Source organism: Schistocerca serialis, chromosome 2, assembly GCF_023864345.2.
Source record: "Schistocerca serialis cubense isolate TAMUIC-IGC-003099 chromosome 2, iqSchSeri2.2, whole genome shotgun sequence".
Taxonomy (NCBI): domain Eukaryota; kingdom Metazoa; phylum Arthropoda; class Insecta; order Orthoptera; family Acrididae; genus Schistocerca; species Schistocerca serialis.
The window spans coordinates 96,732,904-96,751,561 of NC_064639.1; the positions used below are offsets into that span (position 1 = coordinate 96,732,904).

Sequence of the window (18,658 nt, forward strand, 5' to 3'; positions counted from 1 at the left end):
AGAGTGTTGCTGTTTTATCTTTAATCAGAGTTTCAAAGCCTGGCTCTATTGAGCTCAACTTAACTCTTAACATTTCTTCAACAGTAAGTCTGTTTCGGTATTCGCTTTTTGAAGTACTTCCACCCCGCAGTCATGTATGTAAGTAGTATCAAATGACATTCAAACTCAGATTGCTTGTCTGAAAAGAGAAGGGCATTTTTTATTTCCCTCTCAAAAAGAAAGCAGAGTTTTCTTTTTGAAAGCATCTTCCACCGAACTGCGCTAGTAAAGTCAATGAAAGTGTGTTTCATGATTACTTCTTCCAGTACTTTTTGTGGAAATTGATTTCTTATCCAATCATTTTTGTGAAATCTTTGGGAAAATCCTTTTCAAAACTTTTTTGAAGGCTCTCTAAATGTATAATAAAGTCTCAAACTAAATCTTCCATGGGAGTTAGTTCACTGTCTTCCAAAAATCATGTAAGAGTAAGCAATGCCGAAAAGTTATTGCTCAATACTTGTGAACTAAAAGCAATCAACTTTCTTTCAAAAGACAATATTTTTGTAGCCTGCTAAGACAGTTGCTCTGACACATCCTTGTCGACCCGTATTGAAAATGTGAAGCTGGTAACACGTTAAATTGGATCTTAACATTTCTCTTAAAAAAACCAATTACTTTAATCTTAATTTTCCCTGACCAAAGTAACACTTTTAACTAAGGCTTTATCAAAAGATAAAACATGCATAAATATCATACAATAACAGCAACCCCCACAATGAAACACCTGTGATGTTTGCAATAGACAATTCTCACACACCAGTGCTTTGACAGTATCCCCTAAAAATGCAATTTACAAATTAGTGAACCAACAAGTTACTTGGTTTTTCTTGGATCCAAGGGCTTGCCCTTGTGTCACAGAGTAGTTCAGTTACAAACAGTCAAACCTGAACCAGCACATGTCACACATTACCAGTTGGAGACTCTTATCTGATAAATATCACCAGCAGGCTATTCTCACTGTACCAAACACTCCATGTTGCCCACATGTCTGTAAACAAGACTAATCATCTGTCTTGCATACTCTGGTTCACTCAGGCCTGTATATAACCAGTGCAGCTCCAAAGTCCACCACAGCGTCCCACAGCGTTGGTTAGTAGTTTTCAGTGCAGTTCCCCTTCTCCACGTTGACAGCATTTGTTTTCTTCACCATGCCTTCAAAGACCCAGTCACCTGCCCACCATTCTGTTTCTCCCACTCTGCCCGCGTGGCTCTGGTCTCGTGCCCAAGTAGCTGCCCATTCCCACCAGTGGAAATTGGCTACCAACGGCCGATAGGCTGCATGGCGAATTTGAAATGTGTGGGCAAACGACACAGTATGAAGAAGTAAACTTTTAAATTTACTTCCAAGATTTTCACACAACAGCATGAATGGCTGCAAGTTTAGAGCCTTTATTTTGGTGAAGTGTGTAACTTTCACAGGTTTGTCAAAACAATATGAAGAGTATCATACATATCCTTAGAAGCAAGTGCTTCTTGGTGTGTTACACAGTGTGTGCTTCAACATCAGTTCAACTTTCATTCACTTTTGTCGCCAACCCTGTGACAATACATTACCTTGGCCCCGTCTGCACAGACAGCAACACATTTTTTTCAAAGGCATACCTACTTTTAACAAATAAAGGTCAGTCATATTGAAAATGTTTTCTGCTGTAGCATTTGACTAAAGTAGTTTGTTGATAAAAACTCTTTCTCTAAACTATATTGTGAAGAGGACAGATTGCTACTCACCGCAAAGATGACAGAGTTGGCAGACCGGCATGATGAAAAGATTGTTCCATTGTAGCTTTTGGCCAAAGCCTTCTTCAGAAAAGAGAAACTCACACACCCACACACATTCACACAAGTATGCACACCTCACACACACCACCCACCCACCCACACACACACACACACACACACACACACACACACACACACACACACACACGACTACTTCCTGTGATCATTGGCCAGACAACAACAGAAACACATTGAACGGGAGTAGTGTGGGTGGGGGGAAGGGGAGAGGGATAGCAGGGTTTGAGAGCAGTGTGGGCTGGTGAAGGGGAGAGGGATAGCAGGGTACAGGTGGGGGAAGAGGAATCAGCATTGCCTGAAGTAGCATGCAGAGACATTAGCCTGTGGGACAGGGCTGATAGGCACAGTGTTGGGTGGCTGTATGGGGGAGATAGGAGGGGGCAAAATGGGGAGCGGAAAGGAGAGGAACAGAGGAGGGAAAAGACCGGTGGATTCACGAGCAGAAAGCAGTGCACAATGAGGATGAGGGGAGATAAATTGAGAGGAGGTGACAGGACAGGTAGTGGAAACAATTTGGTGGAGCGTGTGAGGAGAGTAAGCTAATGGTCGGTTGAGGCTGGGATGATTTTGTTCAGGAAAGCTGGTGGTGGATGTGAGGGTCAGATGGCCTGCGTTGTAAAGCAGCTGTTGAAATCAAGTATGTTATTTACAGCTGCATATTGTGGCACAGAGTGGTCCACTTTGCTCTTGGCCACAGTTTGGTGGTGACCATCCATCCTCTTAAACATAATGACTAGGATGTTGTGGAGGTTGGGTGGGTGACGAAACACCACTTTAGGAGGGGTGGAAGGATCTGGGGTAGGGTGTCATTCATTTCAGATGATGATAGATAACAAAACCCCTGACAAAGGATGTAGTTCAGTTGTTACAGTTGTGAGTGGTATTAGGTGATGAAGGGGTCACTCCTTTGTGGCTGGTTCTTGGGGGGTGGTGGGAGAATCGGGAGTTTGTGGGATATTGTATGGGGAATCTGTTTGTGAACTCCGTCTGGGGGATAGTGTCTGTTTGTAAAGGCCCATTCAGCATATTCGTGTTGCAGTTTGACAGAAGTGGCTGGAGATAGTGGTCATATGTGTGTACAATCTGTCTTTTTCCTTTAATATCAAAGAATCACTTTTGGAATTGACCAACTCGTATAAAAACCTAGAGGTAACACTTTGTAGGGATGTGAAATGGAATGATCAAATTGTCTCAGTTGCAGGTAAAGCAAGTGGTAGACTTCAGTTTAATGGTAGAAAACTGGGGAAGTGCAGTCAGTCTACTAAGTGGATTGCTTACAAATTACTCGTGCAACGATCCTAGCATACTGCTCAAGTGTATGGGACCCATACCAAATAGCACTAATGTAGATGGAGAAGAGCAGCACGAATGTTCAGATTTTTTTTAATCTGTGGGGAGTGTCACAGACACTGAAGGAACTGAACTGGAAGACTGTTGAAGATTGATGTAAACTATCCCGGAAAAGTCAGCTAATGAAGTTTCATGAGCTGGCTTTAAATGACTACTCTAGGAATATACTACAATCCCGTATGTATGACTCACATAGGGATCATGGGGATAACATTAGAATAATTACTGCACACAGAGTGGCATTTAAATAATCATTCTTCCCTTGCTCCATACATGAATGGAACAGGAAGAAATGCTAATAACGGGTACCCCTGGGTCATACTTTAGCTATGCACCCTATGTTCCGAATGCCCACCAATAAGACCCGATCAAAATCGCACTATCTTTAAAACAAGATGAATCATTCCTGGCTAAGGCTGTGACAACTGATGAAGGGTGGAATGAGAAAGATACAATCAGAACTTCTGTCTTCTGTGTACAGTCCAAAACATGCACATGCACTAAATCCATTTTCTTTAAATTAAACAGACACTTTTTTAATCAGTCAGTTTTCTTAGTGTCATTTTACTTTAAAAATAAAGTAGTAAGACAGAATAATTTTACTTATATAAGTACATGTTTAATGTAATTGTACATGTACCATTTAAGTGGCCTTGTGTACCACTATCACTGTCTGGAAACCTGTGCTCTCTAGAAGCTGAAATGCTTGTAATAGTATTTGTTCAGAGTTGTGGTGTAGCATAGTGGTTAAGATACATTCCTGACATGCAGAAGGTTTGCATCAGAATCTCTTCAGTACTTCCGAATCTCCTCAGTACTTTGAAGTTATTTGTGGGTAAATCATTATTGATATGACTTATTATTATTTTATTCAGTTAATTTGTTTAAATGTAATTTTTTATTTCTAATCCTTTACCCCACCATTTTCCTCATAAAACGTTATGTTTCAAATATTTTTTTTACAATTTCCATCCATAAAATGTCTTACTTAATAATTAAAATCACATTGACAAAGATTCCAAACAAAAAGGAAAAATATGAGAGCAAATGAAAAAGTTCACAATGATGAAAATGACATGGTAAAGGATTAGAAATAAAAAAATACATTTAAACCAATGAAGTGAATAAAAGTAATAATCAAAGTCATACCACTAAAGATTTAAAAGTATAAAATTTAAAAGCACCCAACGAGATTCTAACCCACAATCTTTTGCACATCAGGAAAGTATCTTAACGATTGTGCTACATCGCTACTCTACATAACACATTTATATTTAAGTGTCTAGAGAATCAGGCAAAATTCTTTTTTGTTGATTACTTGCAAACGAGGGCACACTTTGATGAATGGCTGCAGGGTGTGATACCTGGGACCTAAAACTACAGCACCATATGGGTCATTTCAGAAAAGTTGATCCAGCTGCTAGGGACCTCTCTTTGTAAGTAGTGTAATGTGATGTTGGTTTTTGGAGATTTACAGGTAAGTTATTTATAAATGAAGGAGAAGAAAATTATGAAAATTATAAATGTACTGTGACTTGAAATAAACTCTCCAGGTAGCTGTATAACAGTGAATTGTGGTCCATTATCGTAGTAATCGTTTATAGTCAACCAGAACACTTTGTTAAAACTGTTGTCGTGGTTCATTTTTAAATTTTAATACTATTTGTCAAGCCAAGTTGTTGATAACATGTTTCATTAAGGATTTATACTGAGAGCAGTGTAAAATGTCTTCACATTGAGATCTTTTCAAAGTCTGTATTTTAAAAACAGGGTAGTGAAAATGTGGTGATCTTACGTGACGGGAACAGTACTCTGTACCCTCTGGCACGAGACTGTGCTGACAGCATCCGTGATCCTCAATGGCTAGATCTGCCTCCTGTTCGATGCATCGGTGCTGGAACTGTAGCTCTCGGAGGCTCGTTGCGTAGCCAGGTTGCCGTGCTAGCGTTGGCTGTAGAACCACAGTTGCTTTTACCTAGGCTGCTACGCTGCGACCTGGAAGGTGTTCGTTCTGTTCTCTCATCACTCGACTCACGGACAATTGGTGAGTAGCTCAGCAACACAGCATCTACAAACCTTGTAGAAGTTAAATATAGTATCCAATTTGTGTGGAATGCATATATAAAATTTTTGTGCAAATATATATATATATATATATATATGATTTTTACCTTTTCAGATGCTATATTAAATGAACGTTGTGATGGCAACAGGAACATTCTGCATGCTTGTGTTACAATGTGTGCACCAACATCGAACAAGGATGGAGAACAAGGTAAGAATTGATGAATTAATTCATAGTTTCATTAAGCCACAATGAGTTTTCGATCTGTTTTTGTGACCCACTCCACCTCTGTCCCCACAGGCTTCATCCTGTTAATTCAGCCTATAAATGGTCATTATGTACAGTACTGTTGAAACTGTTTCTTGTGGTTTGTTACCTCTTCTGTGTCAACAAACATGCAGTGCAGAGGTGGCAACGAGGGTGCTACCCACTTCAGCCGAGATGGGGCACTTTATGCTTATTCTTCAGTTTAATTTGATGCTTTTGCTCTGAAGTATGTAGACTGTTGTATACCGTCGAAAACAACATGCTACATTGTGTGGAGGTTCAATGAGAAAGTAGTACTTGCTCTACAGTAACCTCATTTTACAATGATGGTCTAAGAGTTAAACCAGAGGTATTTTGATAAGGGATTGGTCCATAACCATTGTGTAGTTGCCAAATATGGCAATTGTGGTTTACATCAAAGAAAAATTTTGTTGAAAAAACTAATGTAGGAAAAGACAGATTGCTACTTACCATAAAAAAGGACATGTCAAGTTGCAGACAGGCACAATTAAGATACTCACATATAGCTTTTGGCCACATCCTTCGTCAGTGACACACACACACACACACACACACACACACACACACACACACACACACACACACCTGTGTGTGTGTGTGTGTGTGTGTGTGTGTGTGTGTGTGCGCGCGTAGTGTAGATGAAAGGCATAAGTGAGTGTCTTTTAATTGTGCATGTCTGCAACTTGACCTGCCTTCTTTATGGTAAGTAGCAATCTGTCTTTTCCTATATTGTTGATAATCCTACTTGGAGTTTCCGTTGTTTAATCTGTACTCAGCATCAAGAGGCAAAATGTGTAATACTGCTAACAAGACATTTGTGAAAGTAAAAGGGACACAATAATTTGCTTTGTGAATTAATAGTTCCATCATCAAGAAGGGCAAAGGGATATGTTGGGGAAGCTTAAGAAGGAAGGGAGATCATTCGTCTTTTGCTTTCCAAATTACCACGAAAATTGCATGTGTTCAAAACAAAACTTATGACTTGGAAAATGGCATAGTAAAAGAGATATGGGTTTTTGAAAAAGAATATATGTATTTCAAACACACATTTATTAAACTGTAAAGCATACAACAATGGAACTTGTGACACACTTCTAGTTCGTCCCATACTTGGGTAAACGTGTACATCATCACTGATGTTTAATGGCAGTACGGATCTGGTTTTCCAACTCTTCTAGGTGCTGTGATAGCGTTGTTGCATAAAAATTATTCGTAATGAAACTCTTCAGGGACAAGTCACAGGGCAGCTGATCCAGTGACAGGAGGCCAGCTGAGAAGCGCAGTTGCTGGCTGTTTGATGACCAATCCAACAGCTTGGCAGAGTTTCATTCAGATTTTCACACATTTGACAACTCAAGTGGTGGAGTGCCCCATCTTGTTGAAAAATACATGTTTTCTTTTATATGTACAGTAAATGTATTATGTAGTTCGTATAATTATTTTGTCGTGTTTTTCTCTTGTTTTTTTAGGTTAGAATCAACTTTTGTTGCACAAGTTCCATAACAGTGCTGGAAATCATAAGTAACACCGAACGATAAATTCACTTGGGCTGTAAATGTTGATTCTAATCTAAAAAACATGAGAAAAAAACAACAAAATAAAATATAGCAGCATATTATATCTAACACATAATACGTTTATTGTAGGTGTAAAAGGAAACATGTATTTCAGGCCACGGATGATGCTTCCCAAATAAAAGAAGCAAAATGCGAGTGGCAATAAACAAACTGCCTTCATTTAGTTGCATAGATGGTACATACCTCCACGAATTTAAAGTAACTAAGGGAAAGACGGAAAAAGAAAATGACGACTTTGTAATAGATTTAGTCTTTTTTAAAGCCTGTATTATAACCATGGATTCATAGCATTGACAATAGAAGTGTGTGTATGTGTGGGAAGGGGAAGAGGGGGGGGGGGTGATGTGTCACAGATAGGTAGCTGCTGCCATTTTTCACAGAAGTTATGCATCAGTCACACTTCATCTATAAGAAAAGTTCTCTATTACATGATGTATTCTCTGCCATCTCTGGATGTGACCAAGAAAATATGTGCAGGTGGCATGGTTTTATGCTTAATGTGAAAACACCATTTAGAACTGAATTGTCTGAAGCTAGACGTTCCTTAGTTGTTCTCTTTGGTTACTGTTTCATATTCATTAAATAAATGAAAAAGAACCAAAAATTTTCCTGCTTCTTAGTGCAATGTTGCACTGTGTGAATGACATCCATTCTGTTTTTAAAGATTGAATTTGCAATCTCATTCTGTTTTATTTTGTGCACATTATCAGAAGGTATTGTGTAGTTGACAGGGGAAAGTATTGTTAATTTGCATGTTTAACTTTTTTCCTTTAACCCCTTAAGGATTTTTTCAAATTATATTCCAAAAAATAATAATCTTTCATTAATGAAAAACATTGTATAATAAATGACACTACAGGTAGACATCATCAGTAATAAACTCACGCGTATACTTTCGCACTGGACTCTTGACTAAAATATCCTGAAACGTGAAAGTAATTTTTTTTAGTTTCTGTGTAGCTTTGAAGTCACTCTTGTTCAGTTTTTGAGTTGCTAAATTGAATGTCAGACTCAGGATCAGTATAGTAATCCTTTTTTTTTTTTTTTTTTTTTTTTTTAAGCATTGCTTAAACAACAATATAGGAGAGTCTGAAAGTGTGTGTTTTGTCGTCAAATATTCGAGGCAGCACACAGTAGAGATGATACCTAAAGGCAACTGCCTCAATCAAAACACAACAGCCAAGCTACAAATGTAGTACCAGATGCTTTCTAGTAACTATCAGCACTGAAATGGATATAATTATTTTTTCTTAAGTTGCCTGAGTTTATTCAGGATTTTAAGTTTCAGTCAAAATATTAAAAACAAGATAACTCGAAATTTTATTTTAAGGAGTTAAGAAACAAGAAAAAAATGTTATTTCATGTGAAGGAAGGCTGAAGAAAGAAATAAAGAAAAATATTGTAGAGCGGCTGTGGCCCATAATGGGAAGTTGTTTTTTGTCATTTTGTATTAAAAAAAACTTGTAGTAATGAAAATTGAATCTAATCAGTTTTGAAAGTCAAATTGTAATAAAATCATGTTAAAATTATCAGTTCTTTCATTCATCACTAATTTTGTAACAATAAACAAATAATTACACCCCATTGTAAATACAGAGATTAGAATAGGAACAAAAGTGTAAGTTAAAAATATGCATTGAACATTAAAATACGCCTACTAAATTACAATCTCAAACCCAAAACAAGATTCATTCTTGTTGTCATTGGAGATCAAAGACCGGGACAGTAGATTCTATATTTTGGTAAACATCTTGTAGGTTCTACCCTGCAGACAACACAATTCTTCATAGTTTGTTACAAAAAACACCCCATTTCATGGGAGGAGGGAGGTAGATCATTTATCAGGATGCAAGATGTGTAATATTGATTTTATGAGACAGAAGTATAAAAAATTTAAAAGAACTAACAAGTGGTTTCATTCTCTGTGCCAATCTGTTTTATGCACTCTGTTCCTTACTGCTGACATTTGTACACATTTCCGTAGAACACAGGTCTGAGCACTGTTTATAGATTCTAATGTTTGTTTCATTATAGCTTTTAAAAGATTACTTGTTATGCATGAATTTGAAAAACTTTTTCTGTATTCACACATTTGTATATTATTCTGTCTTGGCTCCCAAAGACTTATGGGCAAAATAGCAATGATCTTTCATTTATATTGTAGAAATGTTTCATAATAAACTTCCATGGATCCCCTCCATCTATATCAAATGTGTTTTCTGCTCCTCAGAGGGCAGTAACAGCAACAGTTCGGGGCTAGAGTCTATCAACGTGATCACCAATGCCTTAGGTTCACGATCTGTGAGCCTGCGTGAGATGATGAGAAGAGCTACAGCAGCTGTGAGGTCTGGTGAGTGGCAGTGAAAGATGTATTGCAATGCAACATGTCGGTGGGGTCCTGTTTTTTTGTCTTAGTTCAGTACCCACCCATGAATAATTTTGCATTATTCCATGATAACTATTTCATAGTGAAGATCTTGTTCGTGAACAGGCTCAGGAAATTGTTTAACATGCAACAGCAGGTTACATAATTGTGCTGGAGTGCAACAGCAACAACATTTTGTTTCGTTGCTGATGTATAACAAAGAAAACGTCAAATTTTAGGTGCATGAATTTTAAATTATTGTAGCCTTGCTTGAACTGATCCTCAAAAATTATTTTTTGTTGTTTAAAGTATTAAGTGAGATTTGCCATTGCCTTTTAGATGTTGACAGTTAATTCTTAATGTCATTTTCTAGTTATTGAAGTTGAAGCCCTGTGTCATGGTTTTGGTTAGAAGTGTCTGTAAATGATACTTATCTTTATGAACATAAGCTGCTGTAGGAATATGCAAACAAAAAAGATTAGTCATAGAAAGAAATTGTTATGAAACAGTTTTTCTGCACAACATCTCTTCAGCGTGAAATGTACATTACTCTGTCAACTGAGCTTAGAAGTGTATGTGCAGGGTGGGAAGTTAAAGTGTGCCTTATTTGAGAACATATCTGCAAGAGGTGTACAACCTTCCGGAATTACGCTGTAAGTTTATTGTAACACAGTATCCCGTATTATGGGAGCAGGAAATGGGAAACTCGCATACATTGTTAAAAGATTGTCCTTCCAGTTCTACTTCTGGATTAGGTTTTTCGTACTCAGAGTGCAGTACATGGTTTTCGCAGATGTAATATTGTTAAACTATGCTTACAAAGATATTCACATAGTTTTGTTTTCAAAAGAAAGAATTGTCTCAGGAATTTGCAAATCAGGGTATAAAATCTGCATATATTGTTCTGGTCCTAATTACAAGTACTTATCTTCGTTTGTGAATTTTTCCCAGCTCCTGTGGCTCACTTAATGAGTAAATATGTTGTGCAAATGCATTCTATCTCTCTCTCTCCCTCCCTCCCTCCCTCCAACCTCAGCAAAGTCCCAAATTGAAACATTAATTACTGGATTAATTATAGTTATTGTTGCAGAACGCGAAGTGGCTGTTGACAGCAGTGCACATCAACATATTTCAGATGAACCTATTCCAACCCTTAGCTGGCCTCCTGAAACATTTGATCCTGCGTCAGGTGATGAAGACAGCTTGATGGGGCTTGGTGGGTCAAACGCTGCAAATAATAAACCATCTGCAAGTGGCAAGTATTTTTTGTATACACTTCTATACAGCTGTCAGTTAAATGCTATATTGTAACTGTTGTGGTTGTTTATATTAGGTTCAACTTCTGGTGCAAGTCCTAGCAACTCGTATGTCGTGGATCCCATAGAACGGAAAAACAATGCAATTGTGTCGTTGCGCTTACTCTGTGAGAGTCCAGGTCTTGCCCCTCATCTGGGCACATTACTTGGTGCAAAGTAAGTCATATCTTTTTCACTGTAATATGTTTTACTAATTCATAAATCGTAATGGTCTTGGAAGCGGTAAGGATGCACACACACACACACACACACACACACACACACACACACACACACACACACACACACTCTACAGGCTTAGAAGTACATCAGTTGTAAACTTCTTGCTACTTTTTGTTTGTCACTAGGCAACAACAAGTGCTATGTCCATCAAGATGTATCTTTGGACACAAGTGCTATCTAACACTCTATTCCTACCTTTATTTCCAAAATACTTGCAACAAAGAAATTGTATGTAAATCAGAGGTAATACTTTCCACATTTACTAGTTTACATTTCATATGCTAAATGGTTAGACACGTTGAAGCCCAGGAAGTTGTGGCTGGATTATGATGTGGAAAACATTCCTCTGTTGTTGTAAATTTTGGACATTGCTTTGACTGTGTGTGATAAGACATTTGTTTCTCACAATTATGAATTCCATAAAATAACTTAAAAATGGAACATAATGTAGTTATCGAGCTGCACAATTGAAAACTTCCAAATGAACTGGGGAGTACCTTGTTATGACTGAGTTACTCCACATGTTTGTGATTTTTAGACAACCATTTGTACACGGGCTATATGCACGTATGTTGAAACTATAAATGAGTAACCATTTCACCACCACTTCCAAATTGTAATATTTATTAATTGTGAATGTTACCGCTGTTATTGGAAGAGAACACGTGTTTCTAGTTCCTCAGCATTGCTCTTAAGAAGTTGACAATATTGAAAATTGTAAAAATGAATGGCGATTTATCTTGTGAGTTAACAGAATGATATATCTTTTAGAAATGTGTCATATACCTGCTCTACGTGTGCCTCTGCTTTGTATACTTTCCTAGTGAGGTCAGAATTCAATTCTTGACACACTATAAAACTCTACAAACTGAACCAAAGATATTGTAGGTTCAGTGTATCTTCAGCGCTGATACAAAAGGGACATCCTTGACTTTAGTGACACCACGATCAATGTTTCTAGTGGCTGCTTTTTCTGTGTCGACAATAAAATCTGTGTTGTACGTTAAAGACTATAGAACACTCATTGTTAATAATGTACATTATAGTGTATTACATGATTTTTGTGTAAGTTCAAAAGTCATGCTTTGTAAATGTTTTAACAGATTGCTGTTAATAGGAAACACTTTTGTGTTGTGGCTATACAACAGGCTTTTGTAAATAGACCATTTCTGATCCCTATTTATTTTTTGTTTCTCGATACTCTTGCAAAGAAACCTGTGATGATTTGTGGAGATATTAAATTCAGATAGTTGAAAGAGTGGTGATTTTACAGACACCTACATGTATGTGCCTTGTGTTCTTACATGTTTATTGCCTTCCTCTGGTGTTTCTTTTTCTCAAATTGACCTATATCCTATGTGAACTGTTCTGAGGAAGATAATGTAGTCCCTCAAGGGTTGTTTTTAAGTGTGCCTGCCATTGTCATCATAATCAGAACATTCATAGCAGAAAGCTAATCATCATCACCATTATCATTTGTGACAGTCACTAGATTGAATTGTGGAAAGAGAGGAAAAAAAAAAAAAGAGGACTGTGTAAAAATTGGGACTTTGTCCCGGTGCTAATAACCGCGCAGTTGAGCACCCCACAAACCAAATATCAGGAAGCCCAGCACTGCACATTAATCATAAATGATTTTGTTGTTTTACTTTTCCAACTGTATGAAAACATCCTGTTATCTGCACTAACTGTCTTCGTTTCAGACAAGATACAATATTCTTAGTTCTGAAACTTTTGTGAGGTGTATAACACTCTTGTTTGAGTTGTTTACTACCACTCAGAGACTTCGACTTATGCGGAAATCTCAGATACTCTTGACAAAAAGAAATGTTCTGAGTCATTTAGTTTAAAACCACTTTGCTTTGTAAACAGTTAGTTTTAGAATCCTGTAGCATAAAGTGAAGGGGAGCATTGAATTGGTGTAATGTGATTCCTCAATGATAGCTCTCTGTAGTGTGCTCACTGACCACATTAGTGTTTGTTGTTGTCTGTGGATTCTTGGGCTAGAGATTCATTTCCTATTGCACGGTTGTGAGTGTGACACAGTATAATGTGCACTTGAAAATTAATGATATTGCTGTTAACTTTCACATAAAAGCAGAGGTTTTTATTTTTTATGTATAAAAAAATATAAATATGTATCTGTATTTGAACATGAATGTTTTTTTTTTGGGCGAGCAGTGAATATACATTGAAATTGGTAAAAAAGAACCTGAAAAGTAGCATTGTCATGTTAACAGTGACAGGACAGTAAGTAGCTACTCGTGGTTTGTCTATGCATGTTGGTGTCATCTATACTGCTTCAAGTATGATTTGATGATGATCCGGGGATAAGTCAGAATATGTAATGAAACCATTTGAGTGACCTGGGACTGAAATATGTAATAAAAAAAAGTGCAAGACAGTCACTGTGTTTCATCAAGGTCTAGTCTCTAAAGCTTTGTATTCTGCAACTCGATGACTGTGCACATAGATATCCAAAACTGATTTAAAGTTGTTGGCCGCATTCAGAATTGTAACCTTGGCATGGCACACCAACTGATAGTGCTGTAGGATTTTCCAGTAGACAAGCCATCAGAACCCATTCAATCATATATGCACTTAAAAATGATGTGTCAGAACTATTTTCTGCAACATATATATGTAAATTCATTTAAATTACCCCAAAAGCTTGTTTCCCTGAAGATTTGGATTTCAGTGATACCAATAGTAGTTTACTACTTTTGTGTACCTGTAACACCATCACATATTTACAGATGTCTGTATCTAGGTGTAATCATGTATGTCTTTACGATACGTAAATGCAGAAGAAAGTAATTCAAAGGTTGTGAGTTGCCAATTTTGATAAAGAAAATAAATTTAAGTAGTAAGAACTATAGGAATTTATTAAAATGAGAATAATTCATACGGACAAGGAAAGCTGTCAAGGACAGCACATTTCTCATCATGGCTTATTTAATTTAATTAAGGTATCAGTCAGGAAGAAGCCATTCAGGTATAAAATTTGATACTCGTGCTCGGTTTCTGTGTTTTGCATCCCCCATTACACTTTTTTATTCTGTGAAAATATTTCATGACCATAACTGTCAGTGATTTTCCTCCTCAATTTTTTTTTTAACTTTGTGGTGTTTATATAAATAATTCTGCAGTGACAAATACTGCCACACTATCTATGTAGTAATTGCCAAGCAGCATACTCAATTTCCACAAAAAGCTGTCCTCTGCAGTACCTGTTACATGAGATGACAGGGGTCAAAGTATTGAATTTATATTTGAGTGTGTCCAGTTTCAAATCTAGTATTTTGAGAAATAAGTGTTGTTTTTCTAACTCACTTTGTGAAAGAAATATGTTGGAATATAAGTAATGGAAGTTGTAAAGGTAGCCACTCATGACATAGTTAGGGGATTGAGCAATCAATACCTAGGTAAACCAGGCTGTAAATGTTCCCAAGCTTTTGAAAGAACGTTGTCTCTTCCTCCTGAGCTGACTAAAACAGACCCACTCCCCCCCCCCCCCGCCCCTTTCCAACACTCATGCGTACGGGCATGCATGCGCGCGTGCGTACGCGCGCCCGGCCACCCACCCACCCACACACACACACATACACACACACACACACACACACCTGTAAGGCTACATTGTGCCTGTCAACTACAGAAATTTTATCTCCATAGGCCTTATATAGCAAGATTCTTAAAACAATTAAAACAAAATATTCTGACCAGCATAAGAATAAAGTTTTGTTGATGCACTGGGATGAAATAGGTGTTTGTAATAAAGTCTAATTGTATGACATGAAAAACTTGCAAGGAATCCTGTAGCCTTTTGGATTGTAAAGATAAATTTTTATCCTGCCATTGAAGGGGGCAATATGAGGTTAACGCAATGAAATTATTGTACTAAAGTAAATATGTTCAGGAAATGAAACTTAATTTTGGTTAACAAATCAGAATATTTCTGCTTTCCTTGTTACAAATTCAGAGTTACGGAGAGGCCATTATCAAGCAAACCACACTGAAGCATCAAAATTTAGTATTGTCAGAAGTATGGTAACAGTGACACACACATTTAATGTATCTTTCCATATTGTTATGGCGGTTTGCAGTCCAAAGACTGGTTCGGTGCAGCTCACAACACGTGCCTATCCTGTGCAAGCCTCCTTATCTCAGCATTTTCAACGTTGCTTAATGTAGCTGAGCCTCGATCTCCCTAAAAGATTTTTACCTCCCGTACTTTCCGTGACCAAATCAACAATTCCTTGATACCTCAGGGTTGTCCTAGCAAATGATCATTTCATTTTGGCAAGTTGTGCCATAAATTTTCTCTCTCTCTCTCTCTCTCTCTCTCTCTCTCTCTCTCTCTCTCTCTAATTCAGTTAATACCTCTCCATTAGTTATAATCATCACCATTCATCTGTAGCACCACAATATATAAAAGCTTTTATTCTCTTCTTTTCTGAACTGGTGTGCTTATTGTCCACCTTTCTCTTTTGTACAAGACTACATGCCAGACAAAAATCATTGGAAAAGACTTGTTAGTACCAAAAATTACATCTAAAGTTAGCAGTGTTTTCTTTTTTTCCTTTCAGAAGCATTTTCCTTGCTATTAGTAATATGCCTTTTAAATGCTCTCTACTTCAACAGTTACCATTTACTTTGATGCCTAAACAGCATAGCTTGTGTGCTACTTTGTCTCGTTTTCTTACACAATTGCCTCAACAATGCCTGATATTGTTCAGCTACATTCCATTATCATTATGTTACTTTTGCTAACATTCATTTTATAACCTCCTTTCTGTACTCATTCCCTTCTGTTTGTCTGATATTCCAAGTCATTTGACAACTTGAGATAATAACAATGTCATTTTAAATTTCTTCCAAAATTTCTCCTTGGTTTCCTGTACTAGTTCCTCAGTCTACAGACTAGATAAGATTGAGGATAGCCTACAATCCTGTCTCACTTTCTTCTCAACCATTACCTCCTTTTCATGTCCTTTCGATCTTATTACTACAGTCTGATTTCTGTGCAAGTTCTACATAACCTTTTGTCTTCTGTGTTTTATCCCTTCTACCATCAGAATTCTAAAGAGTGTATTCCATTCAAATTACCTAAAACTTAATGTAAATCTACAAATTTGGTAAATGTAGGTTTGGCTTTCTTCCGTCTGTCTTCTAAGGTGTGCCATATGATCACTATTACTTCACATGTGACTACATTTCTCTGGCACCCAAAATAATAATCTATGAGCTTGATGTCTATGTCACTTACCATTATTCTCTATATAATTCATGTTAGTGTTTGGTAACCATGCTTTATTAAACTGATGGCTTGGTAATATTCACACCTCTGTCTTCTTTGTAGTTGGAATCGTTACATTCTTTAACTTTCTAACTCTCTGTATTTCAATTGTTGCATTTGTCTTGTCTACCATCTGGCATTGGTTTATCATGGTGTGTTCTCCAAATGATCTCAATATTTCTTAGGGAAAGTCATCCATTCCAGGTGCCTTGTTCTGACTGCGATCTTTCAGTGCTGTGTCAAATGCTTCTTACAGTATCATATAGCCTAGCTGATCTGTAATTAGTTCCTCCTCTCTTTCTATAATATTGTCCTGTGGTTCACTCACCTTATATAGACCCTCTATATATTCCTATCAGTGTTCCCTTCTTTCCTAAGCACTGACTTGCCATCTGCAGCTCTTGATTTTCATATGGTTACTTCTTGTTCCTTCAAAGATTTCTCCAATTTTCATATAGACAGTCAATACATGCTTCTGCAGCCTGGTATTTGTGATCTAGTTATACCTGGTTAGCTATTTTGATCTTCCTGTCAGTCTTTTGTTTTAGACACTCTATTCCTATTTGCATGCTTCATTTAGTGCATTTTAATATTTTATTATTTCATCTGTTAGATGCAACCAGTAAAACCACATTCCCAATTCTTTAAAAAATGTTCTCTTGTGTACAAAACAACATATATCCAGAACTGTGGATAGTTGCTACTCACCATATAGTGGAGATGCTGACTTGTAGATAGGCACAATAAAAAGACTGTCACAAAATAAGCTTTCGACCAAGAAAGCCTTTGTCTGGCTTCAGCTGCCAGAGACTGTGAGTGAGTGAGTGAGTGAGTGTGTGTGTGTGTGTGTGTGTGTGTGTGTGATATCTATTTTTGACAAAGGCTTTGTTGACTTTAAGCTTATTTTGTGACAGTCTTGTTGTATCTGAGACTCAGCATCTCTATGTGGTGAGTAGCAACTATCCTTTTGTAATAATCTTACATTCCACCCTGGATTTTCCATTGTTTGATATCTCTGGAACTATGTGTCAGTGATATAATTTTTCTGTTGCATTCAGTGATATATGTGGATACTGTCTGCAAAATGTGTTGCAAGTAGACTTAACAGTGAGGAAGTACTAAGTTAAAAAAGTTATAATGCTGTATGCCATAGTATTACTGCACGAACAGCGAAAATGTAGTACATAATAAACTTCTTTCCTTTCATCATTTTTTTGGGTGTGTAGGAGAGAAATTTTTTTTTTTAAGTTTTGAAATTATGTGTAAAGGTTGTTGGAAGTCGATACATGCTCTCATTCTTAAATAGTGGATGAATATAGTTTAAATAATAGTTGTAACATCAATTATGCTGCCTCAGGGATATTGACTTACCGTGTTCAACCTTTAACAAGATTATAGCTCATAATGAGTAGTTTATGACAGCATTTTCAATTTCTGTCAATAACTGTATGAAATATTGAAAATCAAAATTTTGTTGCCTCTGGAAGCCATTCGATAGGTAACCTGCGACTAGTATCATACCCCAGGCTAGCCATGTAGTAATATAGATATCTTGTGTGTTATCCAATGATATCTACGGGGTCTTGTCTTCTAGACTAATTACTCTTCTTCCATCACAAGTCGCCTCCTAAAGTTGTACACTTGTCTTCCAACACACAGTATTTCTTTTTTTCAGTCAGTCATTGTCTAATGCTCCCTTTTAAACTTTCATCAGCCACTGATTGTTATCCAGGTCCAATCTCCTTAATTTCCTGTAATTTCTTCAGTTTTAAAATGCAGTTATTAACCAATAAATTTTATGGCTCTACGTTTGGTGAGCGTGTTACCAATGAAGAAATTGTGTTGTCTGTAAAATTCTTCCAGTGGCATCGTGTTTAATAATTGTTTTATATTGGCAATTGTTTCAATAACATATAATTGTCAAACATCCATTCAAGATGGCTAGTGTCTAAAATTTTAAATAAATATGTTACAGAGATGCACAAGGGCAGACACCTTTCATGTTGGCTGTGTCAGTGCGAGCATACACAGCAGCTCTGACACTTCTAGACACTATTCAGCGAGTAGCAGCCAAGGAAGAAGGTGAAGCACAAGTGAAAGCACAAATTGCCTCAATGGTTTACCCACCTGGATCAGCTCCTGATGATTCACCACTGCACGTCATTTGCTGTAATGATACATGTAGCTTCACCTGGACTGGCGATGTCCACATAAACCAAGTTAGTAAAAAAAAGAATATTGTGAGGTATTGTTTGTGCTCTCTCTCTCTCTCTCTCTCTCTCTCTCTCTCTCTCTCTCTCTCTCTTTTTCTCTCTGATTACTTCGCTATTAACATTTATT

At 37.1% G+C, this 18,658-nt stretch overlaps 1 protein-coding gene across 1 annotated transcript in view; it reads left to right on the forward strand.

The window, feature by feature from the left end:
- The window catches only part of LOC126456777 (E3 ubiquitin-protein ligase UBR5), a 342,260-nt gene that overhangs the window by 97,086 nt on the left and 226,516 nt on the right, over nucleotides 1-18,658 (forward strand). Inside the window, exons 14-19 of the mRNA XM_050092547.1 lie at nucleotides 4,957-5,230; nucleotides 5,366-5,461; nucleotides 9,347-9,466; nucleotides 10,572-10,736; nucleotides 10,815-10,953; nucleotides 18,294-18,537. Coding sequence (XP_049948504.1) covers nucleotides 4,957-5,230; nucleotides 5,366-5,461; nucleotides 9,347-9,466; nucleotides 10,572-10,736; nucleotides 10,815-10,953; nucleotides 18,294-18,537 — 1,038 coding nt within the window. The remainder of the gene's footprint in view (nucleotides 1-4,956; nucleotides 5,231-5,365; nucleotides 5,462-9,346; nucleotides 9,467-10,571; nucleotides 10,737-10,814; nucleotides 10,954-18,293; nucleotides 18,538-18,658) is intronic.